Source organism: Mytilus californianus, unplaced genomic scaffold (assembly GCF_021869535.1).
Source record: "Mytilus californianus isolate M0D057914Y unplaced genomic scaffold, xbMytCali1.0.p SCAF_9, whole genome shotgun sequence".
In the NCBI taxonomy this organism is placed as follows: domain Eukaryota; kingdom Metazoa; phylum Mollusca; class Bivalvia; order Mytilida; family Mytilidae; genus Mytilus; species Mytilus californianus.
The window spans coordinates 42,836,653-42,855,814 of NW_026262745.1; the positions used below are offsets into that span (position 1 = coordinate 42,836,653).

Below are 19,162 nucleotides of genomic sequence, written 5' to 3' on the forward strand. Positions count from 1 at the left end.
GATCTTTAACTTTAAAAATTTTCCACATGATGAGACCTTATCCTAAATGAGAATGAGCTACACCATTTATGGGAGACATCTTTGATGTCAAAATTTGCTCCTTAAAAATGTACAACTGTTAATAAACAGCATCAATCGTTCAATCGCCCCAAGTCTACAATTAAGTATGACAAGGAACTATTTTACCACATACATGTCGTTTAATGTAAACATAATTACCTGGCACCGTAACACCATAAACACATGTATCTGTTATAAATGATAGCTCAGATATAGTGTTAGCTACTTCAGAAGAAGACACGTTTTCACCTTTCCATCTATAAAACAGATACATAAAAATGATAGATCAGATATAGTATAATCTAATGCAGTAGTTGACATTTTTGTTTACCTTTCAACCTCACAAACTAAATTCTGTATTATTTTAAAACATGCATACGTACAACTATATTCATAGGTGATTCTCTTGATTTCGTGTAATGAATCTGGAAGATAGCAAAGGGTGCAGTTAATATTAAAATAAAAAGATGTGGTATGATTTCCAATGAGACAACTCTCCACCAGAGACCAAATGACGTAGAAGTTAACAACTATAGGTCACCGTATGGCCTTCAACAATGAGGAAGACCCATACCGCATATTTAGCAATAAAAGGCACAGAAAGAACAAAATTTAAACAATTCAAACTAAAAACGCACGGCCTAATTTATTTATAAAACAATAAACGAAAAACAAATATGATGTACAGCAACAAACTACAACCACTGAATAACAGGTTCCTGACTTGGTAAGTAAATATATTCTGATGACACTATATGATTTCTGTAAGCAAATGTTATGAATACATACGTACATTTGTGAGACCATAAAAGGAAAAAGGGAAAGGAAATTCTTCAAGAGATATAATTGATGGCTACCCATATATATCTTACCTAAATGTATCGCCAAGTCATAAAAGAATATGTAATAATCCTTGTCAATGTAGAGTAAGTCGCCAGAATTGATGTATTTATCTCCATCTTTAAATACATTATAAAGGAATCTCTTTTTATTTGCTTCTTCTTTGTTTTTATATCCCTCAGTAGGCATTCGCTTATCGAATCTGATTATCAAAAGCCCAGGTTCACCTACAAAATAAGAGTGTCTTATATTCACCACAAACAGAAATCAGAAATCCGTGTCAGCATGAAGTTTCTCAACAAAAATCAAAATTTCAATTTGTATGCTGTTTTATTTACTATCGAATATTTGTTACAAAATGTCTGAACTTCCATCATGTATTTAAGATGTATAAAAATATTTATATAAAAAACATGAAAATTCGACAATTATAAAAGTAAATTGATTTTGTAGGTTATTGACTATAAAGATTTTTTTTTTCTTGGTATCAAAATTAAATTCGTACCTGTCTCCACCGGAACACATCGTCGCTTATCATTACGGACAGGCTGGTTAGTAACAGAGTCAAAGTTGATAAATGCTATCGGAAGTAAAATTTTCTGAAAAATAAAATAATCTCATGATTTAAATTTATAAAATTGATTTGAAACTCGCATTTTTACAAATGTTTATAGAATTAAAACACTTAGAGACCATGATTTAAAATGCATCTAGCAAACTAAGAGTCACAAAAAACACATATAATTTAAATGCAAATGTTAACAACAAATGCCAAGGATTAATGCTGTCAGTGCTTGTTAATCTGTATAATCACTTCCGTCACAGTAATATCTGTCGTTGTTATTGTTTGTGTAAATTGTTAACAATTATAACAGGATTCTTTGTTTAAAGACCTTTATGGTCTGGTTAAGACATTTCGGAGGTGCACTTTTTGTTATTTTTGAATGAAAGAATGAAATGAAATAAACATGCTCATTCGCCAAGTTAATAGAAGATATCGTTTTATCCACAAAATTACACGTATAAAAATCAAAAGTATTGAAGAAAACAATCCTTAAACAGGACCAAGAAATGTATCCTTACCAATAGAGGTGTTATTCGTCCAGTTGCCCCAACTGCATTGTAAAGATTACCAAATCCAAATGAAAGTTCAGTAGCACCATAAATCTCTATGATATCTTCTATCTTAAAACGGTTTTGGAATTCACTCCATATATCTTTTCTCAGTCCATTTCCAATGGCAGCCTTTACTGAGTGTTCTGTATCAATTGTATTCTTAAATTAAATATTAAGATTGATATTGGTAAATATGGAAGTTTGTTTTCACGCACAGAATGTGCAATAATTAAAAATCTTTTTGACAAAAACGTTTACATTTTAGCTAACGGAAGACTGGTCCGGAAAAAAGTTTTTTTTTAATACACGGACTTTAACATCTACGTTTTGTTTTTGTCTCCACGAATAATTTACCAGCTAAAGTTATTCAAGTAACATATGAAACTTGTTGAACATTAAATTCTGTCGTATGTGTGCATAGTAAAATGCTTGCCATGTCTTAATTCAGATTTTTTTCATATTTTTTCTGAGAAAGAACAAAAAAAGGTAAACATAAAAACAAATTCCAAACCGATTAACAAGCCCAGAAATAATCTCTGTATAATATTATGTTTGACAGGCTTTAAATGTAAAAAACGGAAAATGACACAATAATTGTATGCGTCTTATTCGCTTTCCTTGGTTCACCTTAATCAGGAACGTTTTAAGTCATATATTTGACAAGAGTGCACACGTTGAAATGTCTCACCTGCTTTACTGACCATTGATTTATGTTGAAAGTCTTACAAAAAAGGTTTACACAAATAAAGTATCACATAAACTTAACATTTTTAAAGAACCATGACATTGAGATCAAGTTCAGATAAATCCTGTCAGACTAATATATACACCATACAACAAATATAGTTGACCTATTGCTTATGGTAATTGAAAAGCAAATCAAAGCACAAAAACTTATCATTGACCAATGAACCATGAAAATGAGGTCAATGTCAGGTGATACTTGCCAGACAGACATGTACACCTTACCATTATTCCTACACCAATATAGCTGACCTATTGCTTATGGTAATTGAAAAGCAAATCAAAGCACAAAAACTTATCATTGACCAATGAACCATGAAAATGAGGTCAATGTCAGGTGATACTTGCCAGACAGACATGTACACCTTACCATTATTCCTACACCAATATAGCTGACCTATTGCTTATAGTACTTGAAAAACAGACCAAAACGCAAACACTTAACATTGACCAATGAACCATGAAATTGAGGTCAAGGTCAGATGAAATCTGCCAGACTGAAACAGTGTTTTACATTCGACATTTAAGCCTGGTGTGCCGACCACCTTCTTTTGAAAGCCGACCACCTTTCCATTTTAGGAGGTGGTCGGCTTTTTTTCAAATTCCGGATTTTTTTCTGTTCCGCATCTTAAAAATTTAAATACTAATCGCGCCTCACTGATTGTTTTCATTGACAAAAATGGCCGATCATCAAATTTCAATGTTTTCTTTTATTAATCGGGGGAAGAGACAGGCAGATGACGATGGTGATAAGGAAAATTCTAGGCCAAATAAGTCAACTAAAACGGATAGTTGTATTGAAATTGTTGAAATGGAATAAAAAGTATCAAAACAACGAAAAAGGCACAGAAGCGATCGCGAAGATAAACAGGTTGGGAAAAGTTTACGGGAACCTGTATGATTTTACATACAAGTGTAAATACGTCTACCCCCAAATGAGTGATATCCCTTAAACGAGGACTGTCTCTCTGGCAAGAGGTTATGTTAATTCTGTTGAAGAAAAGAAAAGAGAAAAACTTAGATTTTTTAACTCAAAAGGGGAAAAAATCGTTATATTCAGACCAACTTTTCTAAAAGAAGGTCCCATTATTTTTAATGATAAAGAAGATATAAGTCCAGGAATATTACAAAGTTTTTGGACATGTTTGGACCATATAATACCAAATAGATGTATTGTTCTTTGAGAAAATTTTCTGTAAATAAAATAAATATGTGATCATTTGTATCTCGTTAAATGTACCCCTCATAAAAGAGATAGTCATTACATTGAGAGGTTACCCCTCATTTGATAAATATGAACAGGACTTTAAATGGCTAATCGTCACAGAAGGAGGATATTACTGCTTTGTGTTCCAAAAATACAGCACTAAAGCGAGGAACAGGACAGAAACTTGGATCGATAAGCTATGCATATGCAGGAGGAGGGAGTCCTACAAAAGCCATATCCGAGATCCGCAAAACTAATTTGTCAAATGAATGGCTAGCAGTGATAGCAGAAGAACAGTTCAATTTTATTAAATGTGTATACAATACTAATCCTTCTTTTTGTGACCCCCTCCAACAGTAAAAAACCCGGTTGGAAATGTTAAAACAAAAACAAAAACACCCGGTTGCAAGTAATTTTTTCACAACACCCACCTTACCTTAGTGAACAAGAGGCTTTCAAGAGCCTGAATCCCTCACCTGCATTTCAGAGGAGAAGATTTTTAAATGTTAGCAAACTTGATGAACAAATTGTGTAAAATTGTCTTTAAAGGGCAATAACTCCTTAAGGGGTCAATTGACAATTTTGGGCATATTAACTTTTTTGTAGATCTTACTTTGCTGAACATTATTGCTGCTTACAGTTTATATATATCTATAATAATATTCAAAATAATAACAAAAAACTGCAAAATTTTGTTAAAACTACCAATTCGGTGGCAGCAACCCAACAATGGGTTGTTCGATTCGTCTGAAAATTTCAGAGCTGATAGATGTTGACCAACTGAACAATTTTACCCCCATGTCACATTTGCTCTAAAAGATTTAGTTTTTGAGATATAAGCCAAAAACTGCATTTGACCCTCATGTTCTATTTTTAGCCATGGCAGCCATGTTTGTCGATGGATACAAACTTCGGATACAATTTATAAACAAGATACCCTAAGGAACATTTAGTTAAATGTTGAGGGTAATTGGCCCAGTAGTTTTAGAGGAGAAGATTTTTAAATGTTAGCAAACTTGATGAACAAATTGTGTAAAATTGTCTTTAAAGGGCAATAACTCCTTAAGGGGTCAATTGACAATTATGGTCACTTAACTTTTTTTGTAGATCTTACTTTGCTGAACATTATTGCTGCTTACAGTTTATATATATCTGTAATAATATTCAAAATAATAACAAAAAACTGCAAAATTTTGTTAAAACTACCAATTCGGTGGCAGCAAGCAAACAATGGGTTGTTTGATTCGTCTGAAAATTTCAGAGCTGATAGATCTTGAACAACTAAACAATTTTACCCCATGTCAGATTTGCTCAAAAAGCTTTAGTTTTTGAGATATAAGCCAAAAACTGCATTTGACCTCTATGTTCTATTTTTAGCCATGGCGGCCATGTTTGTCGATGGATCAAAACTTCGGATACAATTTATAAACTAGATACCCTAAGGAACATTTAGTTAAAGTTTGAAGGTATTCGGCCCAGTAGTTTCAGAGGAGAAGATTTTTTAAATAGTTTACGACGACAGACGACGACAGACGACGACGACAGACGACGGACGACGACGGACGCCAAGTGATAGCATAAGCTCACATGGGGCCCTTCGGGCCCCGGTGAGCTAAAAATGGAGAACACTGTGACATGTACCCATTACAATCATTCCATACACCACATATAGTTGACCTACTTCTTATAGTATCTGAGAAACGGACTTGACCACATAACTTTAACCTTATCACTGATCCATGAAATCAGGTCGAGGTCAGTTGGACCCCTACTGAACGACATGTGGACCCCACATGATGGACATGTGGACGTTGCAAGGAACCCATATACCAAATATAGTTATCCTATTACTCATATTAAGTGAGTATTTCACTTACCAAAAATAATTTTTTTTTCATGCAGTAAATGAAGCACGAAAATGAGGTCAAGGATCATGGACATAAAACAGACGGAAACGTCGTAACATAAGGTATCTGCATACAAGGTATAAAGCATTCGTGTCTTCTACCTTTTGAAATATAAAGATTTATACAATTAGTTTACGCTGCCGCCGGATTGTAATCCCTATGCCTCGCATACTAAAATAGGCGAGATAAAAACCAAAGATGTATAAGCACCGTAATAATCAACACTCACAATCAAACACTTGGTCTTAATGATCTGGATCTAGTTTCAGAAGATAGGTTTAAATAAACTTATTTGTAAAAATACTTAAGTTAAAAAGTTAAATGAAAAAACAAACTGATAACTATTGTAAGATTTGATTACAGTACACGAAATAGTATATCGATCGGGAATACTGCTGGATATTTTCTAAGTTCAGCATCATGGGAGTCTGCAAAATTATCAAATGTAAATACAAAGTTGGATGATCCAACATGTGGAAGCACACATTCTAGATTTTTTAAAGGCTCCACCGTTGAAACCCGTTGAAGGTAATTATGAAAGCAGGCACTATGATAAAGTACAAAATGTAACATAATGGTCTAAATCCATAACCAAGACAGTTTACCTTACCAACAGAATAAAACACCCATTACCTACCTTGGGGTTATTGACTAAGTAGCGGCACATTTCTCCTATGTACTGAATTATGGTGACATTATGCTGACGGCATTCCTGGAAAAACCTGCTGGCAGAAAATCTTTCGGACAGAACCATTGTTATTCCTTAAGGGTAAAGTAAGTGGCATATTTGTATTATAAACATTGACGTTTTCAATCGCTCTTTAACATAATTTTTACTATCTCTCATCAAAATAATAGAATAATAATTCTAACCAAAGAATGCAGCTTCGCCTATCTGCTGTTGGATGTTTTCTCTCCGAGGGTATCACCAGTCCAGTAGTCAGCACTTCTGTGTTGGATAAATTATCAATTAAATGTCACAATCATAAATCAACTGTTTTACAAAAGTTTTGAACTACTAAGGATTTTATACCCATAGGAATAGATTATTTAGCAAAACTTTTCGGAATTTAGGGTCCTCAATGCTCTTCAACTTCAAACATTATTTGGCTTTTTTTTAAATGTATTCGAGCGTCACTGACGAGTCTTTTGTAGACGTGTGACAATATGATGGGCTTAGAATATATATATATATTTATATATATATATATTTATATTTATATTTATGATTATATATTCTCAAAATGTTTATTAAATTGAATAAAATAAATACAGGGGAATATCTATTGAGAAAATCATGACCTTGGGAAAGGTTGTTTTAATTGACCACTACGTTGCATATAACTTTAAAAACATGTTTACATGCAGACCAGATGGTGACATGTTGTAATAACAATTAGTTAAAAGACTGGACATACGTGTATTCTACAACTATCAATTTCCAGCTTAGTCAAAACATGTCAATTAGAGTCAACTTAATAGATATTCATCCATGTACCTTTAGAATTAAAACTATTATTGTCAAATTAATAGAAACTTTGACAAACTGTTATATTCTGTATATATACCTATGTATTTACTGTATGGGACACATCGGCTCATTTGGCGTAAATAAATAAACTGTTAACTAACTATCTTGTTGTGTTACAGACGCGCGTCGGGGGTACACAAGTTTAATCCTGGTATCTATAATGAGTTCAGGGATACATCTATTTACGATTACTCCTGGAGACATCAAATAGTTTTAAGGAATTAATTAACTTTTAAATAAATAATATAAACAAGTTTTAAAAAAAGGACAACATCGTCGGTCAGAATTCCAAAGAACCACATCTTATATGTAGGGACAAGGGTAGAGGATAGGAGTATGATTTATTTTTTCAAAGTATTTATGCTCTAAAATGACTTTTCATACAATATTTGATCTTTCGAAGCGTCCTTAATTGCAGTGCATATATAAAAGAAATACATCTTTGAAAACAGTTTAATTTCCTTTGTTTTTCTATTAATACAACTTAAAGTTCGCTAAATAACACATTTACTTACATATTATTAAAACTTGTCTGATGCAAATTCACCTTTATACTTTTATTTTTGTTGTTGCACCAAATACAATGAACAAATAAACGTTAATATCACTGATTCTGCGAGTTTATTAAAAAGTAGAAATTGCTTTTAAAACATCGGAATTAGAAATTCAAGAGACCTCAAACCTCAGTAGCAATAACTTTATTAATTTAGAAAATATGACATCATGGCTTACCATATCTTCTTATAGTTCCGACTCCAAACATTGATCCAGCAGAGTGGTAAAGGGGAAGACATGTGTAAAGTATATCATCTGAAGTGGTACTGGTTCTGTATGCCAATAAAAACCCAGCAAATAAACACTTTAAATGTGTCACAATAACAGGTTTCGGTAAACCTAAAATGAATATCAATTACGCATAATTATGAAGAGTAGTTAATAGGGGTTGATAAAAAAGAACAATCTGGCAATTGATAAGGTTCTATAAAACAATCGCTTTGATCAATGGGAATACAATCAATTTTCTATTATAATACCTACATTTGTGTACGTACCTTTGAATTGAAATTAGTTTTTAAACGAAAGAAAGCGGACTGCCCGCTGACTACCGGTGAATAACAAATACCAATAGCTTGCCCTAGCAGAAGATATGCTGTATACGTATTTACCAATTTTGGTGATGATGATCTGGTATTCAAACTCCAGGGGCAAATATTAGGTCATATTATACGAGAACATGTATATGATGTAAATGTGAATCCTGATTTGTACTAGACCGACATGATGGGCAACACTTTCAACGTGGTAGTACACAATTAATTAATGACAAGTCGCCCAAACCCGCACACACTCTTTCTGACTCCGAGACGATTAACCTAAATTCGGCGTACTTACTACCAGTCTAACTGGACTGTATGGTGACCACTAGATTGTTTTCCTATCGTTGATTTACTTGACATCCCTTTCATTCATTTCTACTTAGAAATATATACATTGATAGGTATCACTACTGGAACAATGCCCCGTAGATTGGCCGTGAAAATATCCGTAAAATTGCTGGTGATTTTTACAGTGTTTGTCACGGTTAATTTACGGTGGGCCGTGAAACTTATCCATGACAATACCGTGGAATGACTGTCGTGAAAAGGCTGTGAAAAGTGTGTGAAAAAGGCCGTGAAGAGGTGCCACCTGAAAACTTGGGTGAAAAGACCGTAGAAACCCTGTGAAAAAAAAATTGTACACCGTGAAAAAGTCGTGATAATGCATTATGTGCCCATTGTAAAAAGACCGTGAAATGTAGATATAGTACAGTATATGCCTTTTTTTGTCGTGAAAAGGCTGTGAAAACTTGGGTAAAGAGACCGTAGAAACCCTGTGAAAAACAAAAATGTACACCGTGAAAAAGTCGTGATAAATTATGTGCCCATTGTGAAAAGACCGTGAAATGTACATGTACTACTGTGATAAACAGCCATTCACTGATTGTGAAAACTCCTGTAAAATGTTAAATGTATTTTTCAGGCCATAATTTAACAAAAAATTTAAATGCCGTTTCAATCAAGTGCAGTGAAATGCCTGAAAACCTAGTGTAAACATCTACAGACAACTTATTTAAGTACAATGCAAGTGAGACTATGAAAAACCATATTAAAATGCTGTATTTTTTTTAGTAATAATTGTGACAAAGAATAAAAATATTAATTTTAATAGAACTGTAGTAATTACATGTATGTGAAAGAAAACATAAAAGCACACAAATGTCAATGTGATTAAGTAGCTAAAGTCAGCTGTAACATGTATTGTAGAAATTTTGTACATCTCTTAGGTCTTATTTTACCACTTCAGCAATATTTGTCTAATGTAATCCTTCACTTCACTGCCCTTTTGAATAACTATTCCAGAAAACTCATTTATAGAAGTTCCTGTTAATTTCCAGGAAATAGTTTTAACTGAAAAGCTCTTCTTTCCAACTGGATTCCTGAACTATTTTATATAAAGACTGCTATATCCTTTTGCTCTTCATTCCTAGAATAAATAAAGAAACATTACATATATTATACATGTACATTATGTATATAAAAAAACTATTTATATATTCAAATTAATTTTTGGCATTAATGTACATACATGTACTTAAAACAGCTACAATACTCCATGCAATACACGACTTCACGGTTAATGACCCCATATTGAATAGGGGGCAGATTTTCATACTGGAGGTAAAAATGGTATGAAAAATACTAAAAAACATCACTGAAACAGAACAGCCACTTGGAAACATGCATAGGTTTTCTCATATTTTCATACCATTTTCCAGAAAATCTGCCCCTATCCAATATATATGGCATCATTAGTTAACGAAGTTCTGTATTGTCAACTTATATTATTTTTTTTAGATTTTTTTAAAGACTAAAGACACTTTTAAGACAGACTATTAAATTTAAATGTTTCTTTGAAGTAATAATATGTATGGCTAAAGTCAAACTTGTCTAGACTAAGTGGCCGTAATGAGTCACAGCTATTTATTTTACAGGGGGCCAGGGGCGTAGCAACTTTTACTGCAGGCACATTCGCCATACCAATTATTTTTTAAACACCTCATTGCCATACCAATTATTCTTATGATATGGCACAAACCCTTCTAGAAAGGACATTTTGCCGTACAAATATTAAATACTTTCCCTGCTACGCCTCTGATTAATCCCTTTTGAACTCTGTGTCCCGACGGCCAAGTCAGAAAATACTTAAATAGCTCCCGACACATTCAAAGGGGGTTACGCCTCTGATTATCAGAGTGAACTCCATTTCAGAGATACTTATTGCTATTATAATCATTTCCAATTATCTATGTCTATGTCTACGTAGTGTACTGTACATAAATGTCATTTTTGTTGAGCCTTCGACTTTTGTCGAAAATGCGAGACATAGCGATCCTACATTCCGTCGGCGTCGGCGGCGGCGTCCACAAATATTCACTCTGTGGTTAAAGTTTTTGAAATTTTAATAACTTTCTTAAACTATCCTGGATTTCTACCAAAGTTGGACAGAAGCTTGTTTATGATCATAAGATAATATTCAAAAGTAAATTTTGTAAAAAAAAAATTCCATTTTTTCCGTATTTTACTTATAATTGGACTTAGTTTTTCTGCCAGGAAACATTACATTCACTCTGTGGTTAAAGTTTTTGAAATTTTAATAACTTTCTTAAACTATCCTGGATTTCTACCAAACTTGGAAAGAAGCTTGTTTATGATCATAAGATAGTATCCAGAAGTAAATTTTGTAAAAAAAAAATTCCATTTTTTCCGTATTTTACTTATAAATGGACTTAGTTTTTCTGCCAGTTAACATTACATGCACTCTGTGGTTAAAGTTTTTAAAATTTTAACAACTTTCTTAAACTATCCTGGATTTGTACCAAACTTGGACAGAAGCTTGTTTATGATTAAAAGCTAGTATCTAGAAGGAAATTTTGTTAAAATTTTTTCCCATTTTTTCCGTATTTTACTTATATGGACTTAGTTTTTCTTCCAGTTAACATTACATACAGTCTGCAGTTTAAGTTTTTAAAACATTTATTAGATTCATAAACTATCCTGGATTTTTACCAAACTTGGACGGAAGCTACTTACAATCAAAAGATTGTATAGAGAGGAATATTTTTATTAATTTTTTTCCTCATTTTTGTTGAGCCTGCGATTAACAGCAAAAGAAGGCGAGACACTGGGTTCCGCGGAACCCTTACGAATTTTTTTTTATGTGGCCAGTGGCAGTGTGGGGAAAAAGGACCCCCCCCCCCCTTTTTTCCCCAAATACATATTATAAACAAAACAAAACCGTAATCGTATTTAAAGGATCCTGTAAGTCTTAGAAAACATTAACCAAAACGATTAAAGGAATCATGTGCAACAGACTCAAATATAAGTGAATATATCACATGCATGTTTGCGCGGTTTCTGCAAATTCAGTGAAAATCAGTTCAATGGAAATGCTCACAAACGTCATCAACATTTTGGTGATATGATGCATAAAAGAATAAAATATTAATAACTTAACTTACCTCAAACTTGCTGTCACTCGTCTTGCATCTATAAAGTAAATATTAATCGACCTTCGGCGTCTTTCAAATTTCCTACCTAGGCCTAGCTTGCGGAAATGTTACATTTACTCTAAAAGAAACACGAATCCGGATACGGTCTGATATTCCGGGAAGTTCTCGTTTTTACATGTTTCGGTTCCAATCAAAATTAATGTTTACATTGTTTATAATAATGTACAGATGAGAAGCAAAATACTTTTCTTTAAATACAAAATATTTATTGGCACAAAGTCATTAATTATAACAATGAATAGTTCCATTGAAAAGTCAGTCCTGTACAGTAGTATTGCATATAATAATATTTAAACAGACATATATTTCAATAATGAAAATTTTATAGGATATTTAGAAAAATGTGAGTGGAAATAATTAGACCATATTACAATAATCACATGGGATGTTTTAAATCTGAATTAGGATAAGAATTGAAAAAATTGACATGAAAAAATATCACGGCCTTTTCACTGGTTTCAACAACCAGTGAAAAGGCCGTGATATTTTTTATTAAGCATGAAAGGACAAATTTTCACGGCCTTTTCACGGGATATTGAAATTTCACGGTCTTTTTCTAACATCAAATATTTTTCACGGCCTTTAGAAATATTTTTTTTACAAAAGTCACGGGGTATTTTCACGGGGTTTTCACGGCCCTGTGATATTTCACAGACATTTCACGGCCTTTTCATGGGCTCTTGTTACAGTAGTGTATATGACAGTTGTTTCCACCACGAAAAATAAATCATACGAGATGATTTATTTAAATAAATGATTCATTTGTGAGTGGAAGTGGGCAATCAACACATTTTAATTGTATTTTGATGCTCTTCCGGGGGGCACAATATGAATATGAATAGATATAGGTAGTATATTAACATTTTCAACTTTTTAGAGTTAAACCATGTGTGAGGAAATACATTTACTACAGAATAGATCATCTCTCATTCTTTCCTTACAATTTATTGGATTTACTATCGAATCTGTTCCAGGAGTAATCCAATTGACAATAATTGTTTCTTTTTGCTTAATTTTTCAATTTTTTTAAGATTGTCGCTTATCTCTTTTTCACCTTCTAAGTTTTTTTTCGATTTTTTTGTCACTTTTCGCTTTTTTTTTTCGAGCTTCCAAGGTCTATTTTTCTGTTTCTTTTTGTGAACTTTTTCTCTTTTTTTTTATTGTTTTGTACCTTCAGCTCTTACTGTAATAAGTGACGCGTCAAATATAAATTTATATGTACATATATACAAATATTGATCACCAAAATAATGCAAGTTCTTTTCATTTTGAAATAATTCGCATTGTAAAAGACAATCATTTTTTTTTATGTTGCTGAAGGCCTAAATATAACCACCATATATACCTTACAAAGACATACCCTACCTGTTGTACCCGACGTGAAAATTAAACAATTAGTAGACATCACGTTGACGTTTGACCTCATATCACGTGAGATTCGATCTTCTGGTGCAGCCTTCATTTCAAAGTTTAACCGTCTGAATATCGAAGGTATTTCGACATCTGTTGAATCAAAAGTGTACAAGTCAATGTTTTCTAATTCCTCAGCGATATCTTCTATAGCTGCATACAGTTCGGAACCTTAAAATAGTAGAACATTTGGTTGCAAATTGTACATGATGCAAAATGAGAACCCTTCAATGATGCGAATATCTAGAAGATGATTGATGGCTTTATTACTTCCAGTGGCAAATTAAATGCATAGTCAGAACGAGAACATGTTAATGTGATTTGAAAATGAAATCTGTTTTGTACTACATGTAGACCGACACGCTAATCCAGAATTTTAACGTGCAAGTTCACAATGTAACACCCGAAGGAAGATATGTCTCCATTCCCGGACACATTATGCTGATTCCGAAAGGAACAGTCTTTTCTCTAATTCCCACAAGCCTCATGTTTGGTGGAGGAGCAAAAAAACTATTTTCAAGTCTTTGATTTGACCCGGCCAGGAAACGAAAATACGACGTCTGTCACTCGAGGCTACAACGGGACCACCGAGATGGTCTAAACAGCGCACAATTATTCTTCGTATAATTCAAGTAAAGGCATTGCAACATATTCTGTATGATTAAAGAATAAAAAAACGTGTAAAACGTACAAAATGATATATGTGCCTGTCCCAAGTCAGGAGCCTGTAATTCAGTGGTTGTCGTTTGTTGCTGTATATCATATTTGTTTTTCGTTCATTATTTTGTACATAAGTCAGGCCGTTAGCTTTCTCCTTTGAATAGTTTTACATTTGTCATTTCGGGGCCTTTTATAATAGCTGACTGCGGTTTTACTCATTGTTGAAGGCCGTACGGTGACCTATATTCATAAATGTCTGTGTCATTTGGTCTCTTGTGGAGAGTTGTTTCATTGGCAATCATACCACACCTTCTTACTTTTATACTTACTTTGTGTGTGTCTTTTTCTCTATCAGAAATACCCCCTTGATGCAGGCAGAAACTTACCTGAGTTAAAGAAAACTGCTTTGGCTTCACTCGAAACTATACTGTGAAGAAGTGACTTTTTTCTTTGGTTAAAATTAAGAAAAGCAACTTCTACTCCAATTTTCTCAAAACCTGTAAATAAGTCATGAAACATATTATTTTACATAAAATAAAATAATTTGAAAAATATGATAACTAAGCTTTAAACCGTTTTGCAAAGGTGAATAAGCATTGTGGCCCATTGTCTAAAAAAACGAATTGCATTAAATCATTAGATGTAAATGAATTTAATAAGATTTACAATGTTTAACGTCAAAACTTTCACGAGAATAAAGAAAAATGGTGATTTTATGCAGTTTCTTGTTCCGTATCTCTTTTGCAAAAAAATCATGCACAGCTAAATAGCAAGACTTTTCTTATAGTTATCTATATATTCCAACCATAAATAAAGCTTTGATTTGGGTGTCCATACTGTTTGCGTTCTAAACTGTACTAAGATGCTGATACAAAAACAAGAATAATAAAATACTTTTACAAAGAATACTATTTCGTCCTGTTTTTTTGCCACGGTAACTTAAGTATGAAATTTATTTTTGTTTCATTTTTTTCCAAAATATGCACCTTACTTTACAACTTCTTTTTAATCCTGTTAGGTATCAAAAGTATTTCCAGACTGTCTACTAATCTTTGAACAACATACATGTATGATAACGCGAAGTTAGGTTAGTTTTTTAGCTTTACCTTTTCCTCTCTTAATAACTGTGCACGAGGTTCATTAAGGAATAAGATAGTATTTGATTGAAATTTATTAATTAATGATGCATACATATTATCATCATATATTAATTAGAAATATTTATCTTATAAAACAAACATCGAAACAATGAGAAAAGGCTTCAAACCACGTAAATTAATTATACTGGAGAAATGCAATTTATTCGCCACTTCAAAGACATTCCTATTATCATAGACTTTAAATGAGCTTACCAAACCACGTCCAAACAAAAGCGGGCTCATTGTATATTATTATGGCCACGGTATCACCTTGCTTCAAACCAAGACCTAGAGCTACGTTTGCCTCTTTATTTGCAATTTTGTCCACTTCTGTAAAACTGTAGGACCTTTCTTTATGGATTATCATCGGTTTATGACAAAACTTATCAGCTGTTCTCTCAAATAAATCTATAGGCAATTCTTTTTTCCTCTTGCTCTTTTCCACTTGGATAACAGTTTTCATAACAATTGTTAGAAACTTTATATCGCCATATAACCATGGAAATTTTATCCGAAACAGCAAATAAAGAGCTCCCAGTGCACCAAAACAGGCTGTCAGAAACTTAAACATTCTATAAAGAAAAACGTATTCTTATCTCAACAAGGCTGTCAGAAACTTAAACATTCTATAAAGAAAAATGTTTTCTAATCTCATCAAGTTGTTGCTGGGTCTGATGAATCCAACACAAATCTTTTATGTACAGGTATGTATGATGTGATATCTTTTGTTTTCGTCAAATAATTGATTTGGGATTTTAATTGGAAAGGGCACTTGTCAACCATCTTTTTTATGTATTTACGTAACTGCTAATGGGTTGGTACCCCTGTCAGTCTACGAAAGAATCATTCGCTAATTCTAATATGACACTCTTCAAACGCTTTGAGTACATACCCCAATCTCCGGCGCAGAGCTGACATCCGCTCCGTACTTACTTCGTATCACTACACTGAATTTGTAGTGTAGTGTACTGAGTATACGGAACTGAAACGAGCGCTGTACGGAGATTGTACATACTTGTGGTAAAATATGAATATATTGTATGTCAGCTGATCGGCAACGTCATGATTCGTTTGGGAAGTTCCCATTATACTCTCACGTCTTTTTATGAAAGAGTTACCCGAGACCAATCAGTGTAAACGACGTCATTGGACGATGACGTAAGAATATAAGCATTCTACGGGAAATGCACGAAAGTGAAACTAAAAGTTATCAAAACACTGAAACATAAACAAACGATGATAAAGAATTGTTGAAAGTCAATTTTCTTCAAAAAAAAATTAGATAATCATTTAATTTCGTCCAAACCTGTCTAAGTATGTTATTGTAAATCTTTAAGCATGTCACTAATTCAGTTTTCTTTGTTCAATATTAATATTGTGTTTAATTAATATTATGGGAACAACAAATACTTGCCATCACCTAGAGCGCTTCAATCCAAAAAAAATGCCGTATTTGTCTTATTAGAGCAGAAATAATTCACGGGGGCTTGAATTTATACTGATTTTCCCCCTCGCTATCGATCGTGGTAAAAAATTTCGCGTAAGGGACCAACTCGTGATAAAATCAGTATAAATGCTAGCCATTTGAATTATTTCTTGATTAGACAATGCTGGTGTATAGAATATAGAATATAGGGTAAACAATAAAGAATAGAGAATAATGAGGTGCTTAATTGTAAAGAATATATAATAATGGGCAAAATAATAAATTACAGAAAAATGACTTAAAGATTTAGTGTAAAAAAGGAAGACCCCATCCAAACAAGACACTGAGAAAACTACATATGCCACATTGAACTGAGAATGATGTGAATATTTTTTGTTTGTTTTATTTTTTCTGCCTGTAGTTCATAATCATGAGGTTGCTATCAAAAATACTGAAATGCCAACCTGCAAAGATTTGACCTTTGTCTTTGTTATTCTATATGTTTTAGTAAATGAAATATGTTTATCATCGGTAGAGAGTTTCAAACTTTGTAATAATAATTATTTTAAATGTGCGTTCCATACGTGCAACATTGTACCATAGCGATTTGTGATAAAAATACAGGGGATATGATTAAGTTTAACCTATGCAGATACATGTTCTACCTTGATCTAGTTTCATAAATGAATGAACAATGTTTCGAATATTATTATGGCTCAATTTCTTATGCATGTGTAATCGTAATAATGTATCATATTTCACATGAGATACATACCTTAGTAGGTAGCCTCACCCGACCTTTGACCGTTCAGATTTGGGTAAGCAGTAACTCTTCAAGGATAATTAACTTCTAAACAATCAACTGTTACATCTTGCATTGTCTTGATTTAATGTACATTGTATAAACTTTGAAAACTACTTATTAGAAGACTATAATGATTAATATGAATTTTATTAACAACAGAAATAATTCACGAAAATAAATCTCACAAAAGTTCAAATGAATCGCTTACTAGAAAATCAAGGTCAGTATTATATAAATCGCGTCTTTTAATGACTGATTCGCTAGTCTGGTAAAAATTGCCATATTTGGTTAATAAAGACGTAGAAAACGTAATGGGTATTTCAGATTTTTATGATATTTTGTAGAACTCTTTGAAGTGTATCTGAAAAAGATCTATTAATAAATGTATCGAATGGGCGTAAAAAGTGCCGTTCAGCATGTTCAGGTAGCTGGGGTGTCTTCCGCCATCTTGGATTGTGAAATAGCAGATAACAATCGGTCTATATCTCAAATGAAATGTGCAAATTTCAAAAAAACTCAGATAGAAGGGGAGATAACTCACCGACAGATAAAGTAACTTTTATAATAGAATGTGTTGTGAATTTACTTATTTTATTATGTAGCAAGAAAACGCGTCCGGTGACCCATTTTTCTTTTTCTTATCTGAAGGCATATTATCAGATCGAGCTATCTTCTCATATTTTATCTTACAATTCTATGGTGTAGTTTTCTTTTTATCACACAAAATTGTGTTTTCCATGCATAATCTATATAAAATCTGACAATTTTGCACAACCTGTAGCGTGAAAAAAAAGCCCGGTGACCCATACTTTTTATTATATTTTTGATAAATTGTTAAAAAATTCTATGGATATTAAATATAATGAAGACCCCTTATCCACCTTAATATATACACGTATTCATTTTTGTAAAATAACGGTTGATCGAAGAAATGTCTAAAACAATTATCTAAAAACTACATTTTATTGCTAAGAAGATTTCCGTTATAATACATTGCAATTCTATAAAATTTATATTGGGACATCAGCTTCGCTTTTGATATCTTAAGCAATTTAGTTTGCTGTTTTCAGTTTCTGACCATCTTCATATAATTTATCTTGACTTTTCAAGCTTATCGGCAGACATGCTTAAAATTGTAAAGTAAAATCGTTAATAAGAGGTAAAAAAATATGTAAGCAGTGCAATTGAAAGGTCCTGTCATAATTTCGTATTTTTATAAAATTTAATGTAGATCGTGTATTGCTGATCAATATTGATGTTCAACCCTGAGTACAGAATATGTCTACCTAATTAATATAATAATATTCTTAAACAAATATATGTTATATATAATATGTACATTATCAAACTGTATAATATTGTATGTACAGTCTCTCATACTAGTAAATCTTTTAAGATTGGCAAATACAATGTTAATGTAATGTTTCTTGTTACCTGTTTTATGTACCTGTATGAATATTTAATTGTGTAAATATATGTAATTGTATGTGGTGAGACTATAATAAAATATTGAATCTGAATCTGAATCTATAATTTTCAAATTAAAAGGAAGACCTTTTAAATTGGGCAGTAATCGCGTCATGAGAGGGCGATAGTTTATAAACATGCTTGACTCGTCAGATTTTCTGTAAGGATTTCAAGATATATATATATGGTAATTACTTGCATTTTATCGTTATGTTTTAGCCATGGTGGCTGATGGACCATA

At 32.6% G+C, this 19,162-nt stretch overlaps 1 protein-coding gene and 1 long non-coding RNA gene across 2 annotated transcripts; both read right to left on the reverse strand.

Moving 5' to 3' along the window:
• Nucleotides 1-282: 282 nt before the first annotated feature.
• On the reverse strand, nucleotides 283-13,584 carry LOC127715892 (long-chain fatty acid transport protein 5-like). The gene is made up of 7 exons (XM_052222010.1): nucleotides 13,380-13,584; nucleotides 8,138-8,299; nucleotides 6,512-6,636; nucleotides 1,984-2,175; nucleotides 1,406-1,499; nucleotides 933-1,127; nucleotides 283-317 (listed from the first exon to the last, which is right to left on the reverse strand). Exons 1-7 carry the CDS (start codon nucleotides 13,474-13,476, stop codon nucleotides 283-285), a joined length of 900 nt encoding a protein of 299 aa, XP_052077970.1. The 5' UTR covers nucleotides 13,477-13,584.
• On the reverse strand, nucleotides 9,546-12,252 carry LOC127714933 (uncharacterized). Its single transcript, XR_007988007.1, has 2 exons — nucleotides 11,964-12,252; nucleotides 9,546-9,928 (listed from the first exon to the last, which is right to left on the reverse strand). It is a non-coding gene; the product is annotated as an uncharacterized LOC127714933 (long non-coding RNA).
• Nucleotides 13,585-19,162: the final 5,578 nt, after the last annotated feature.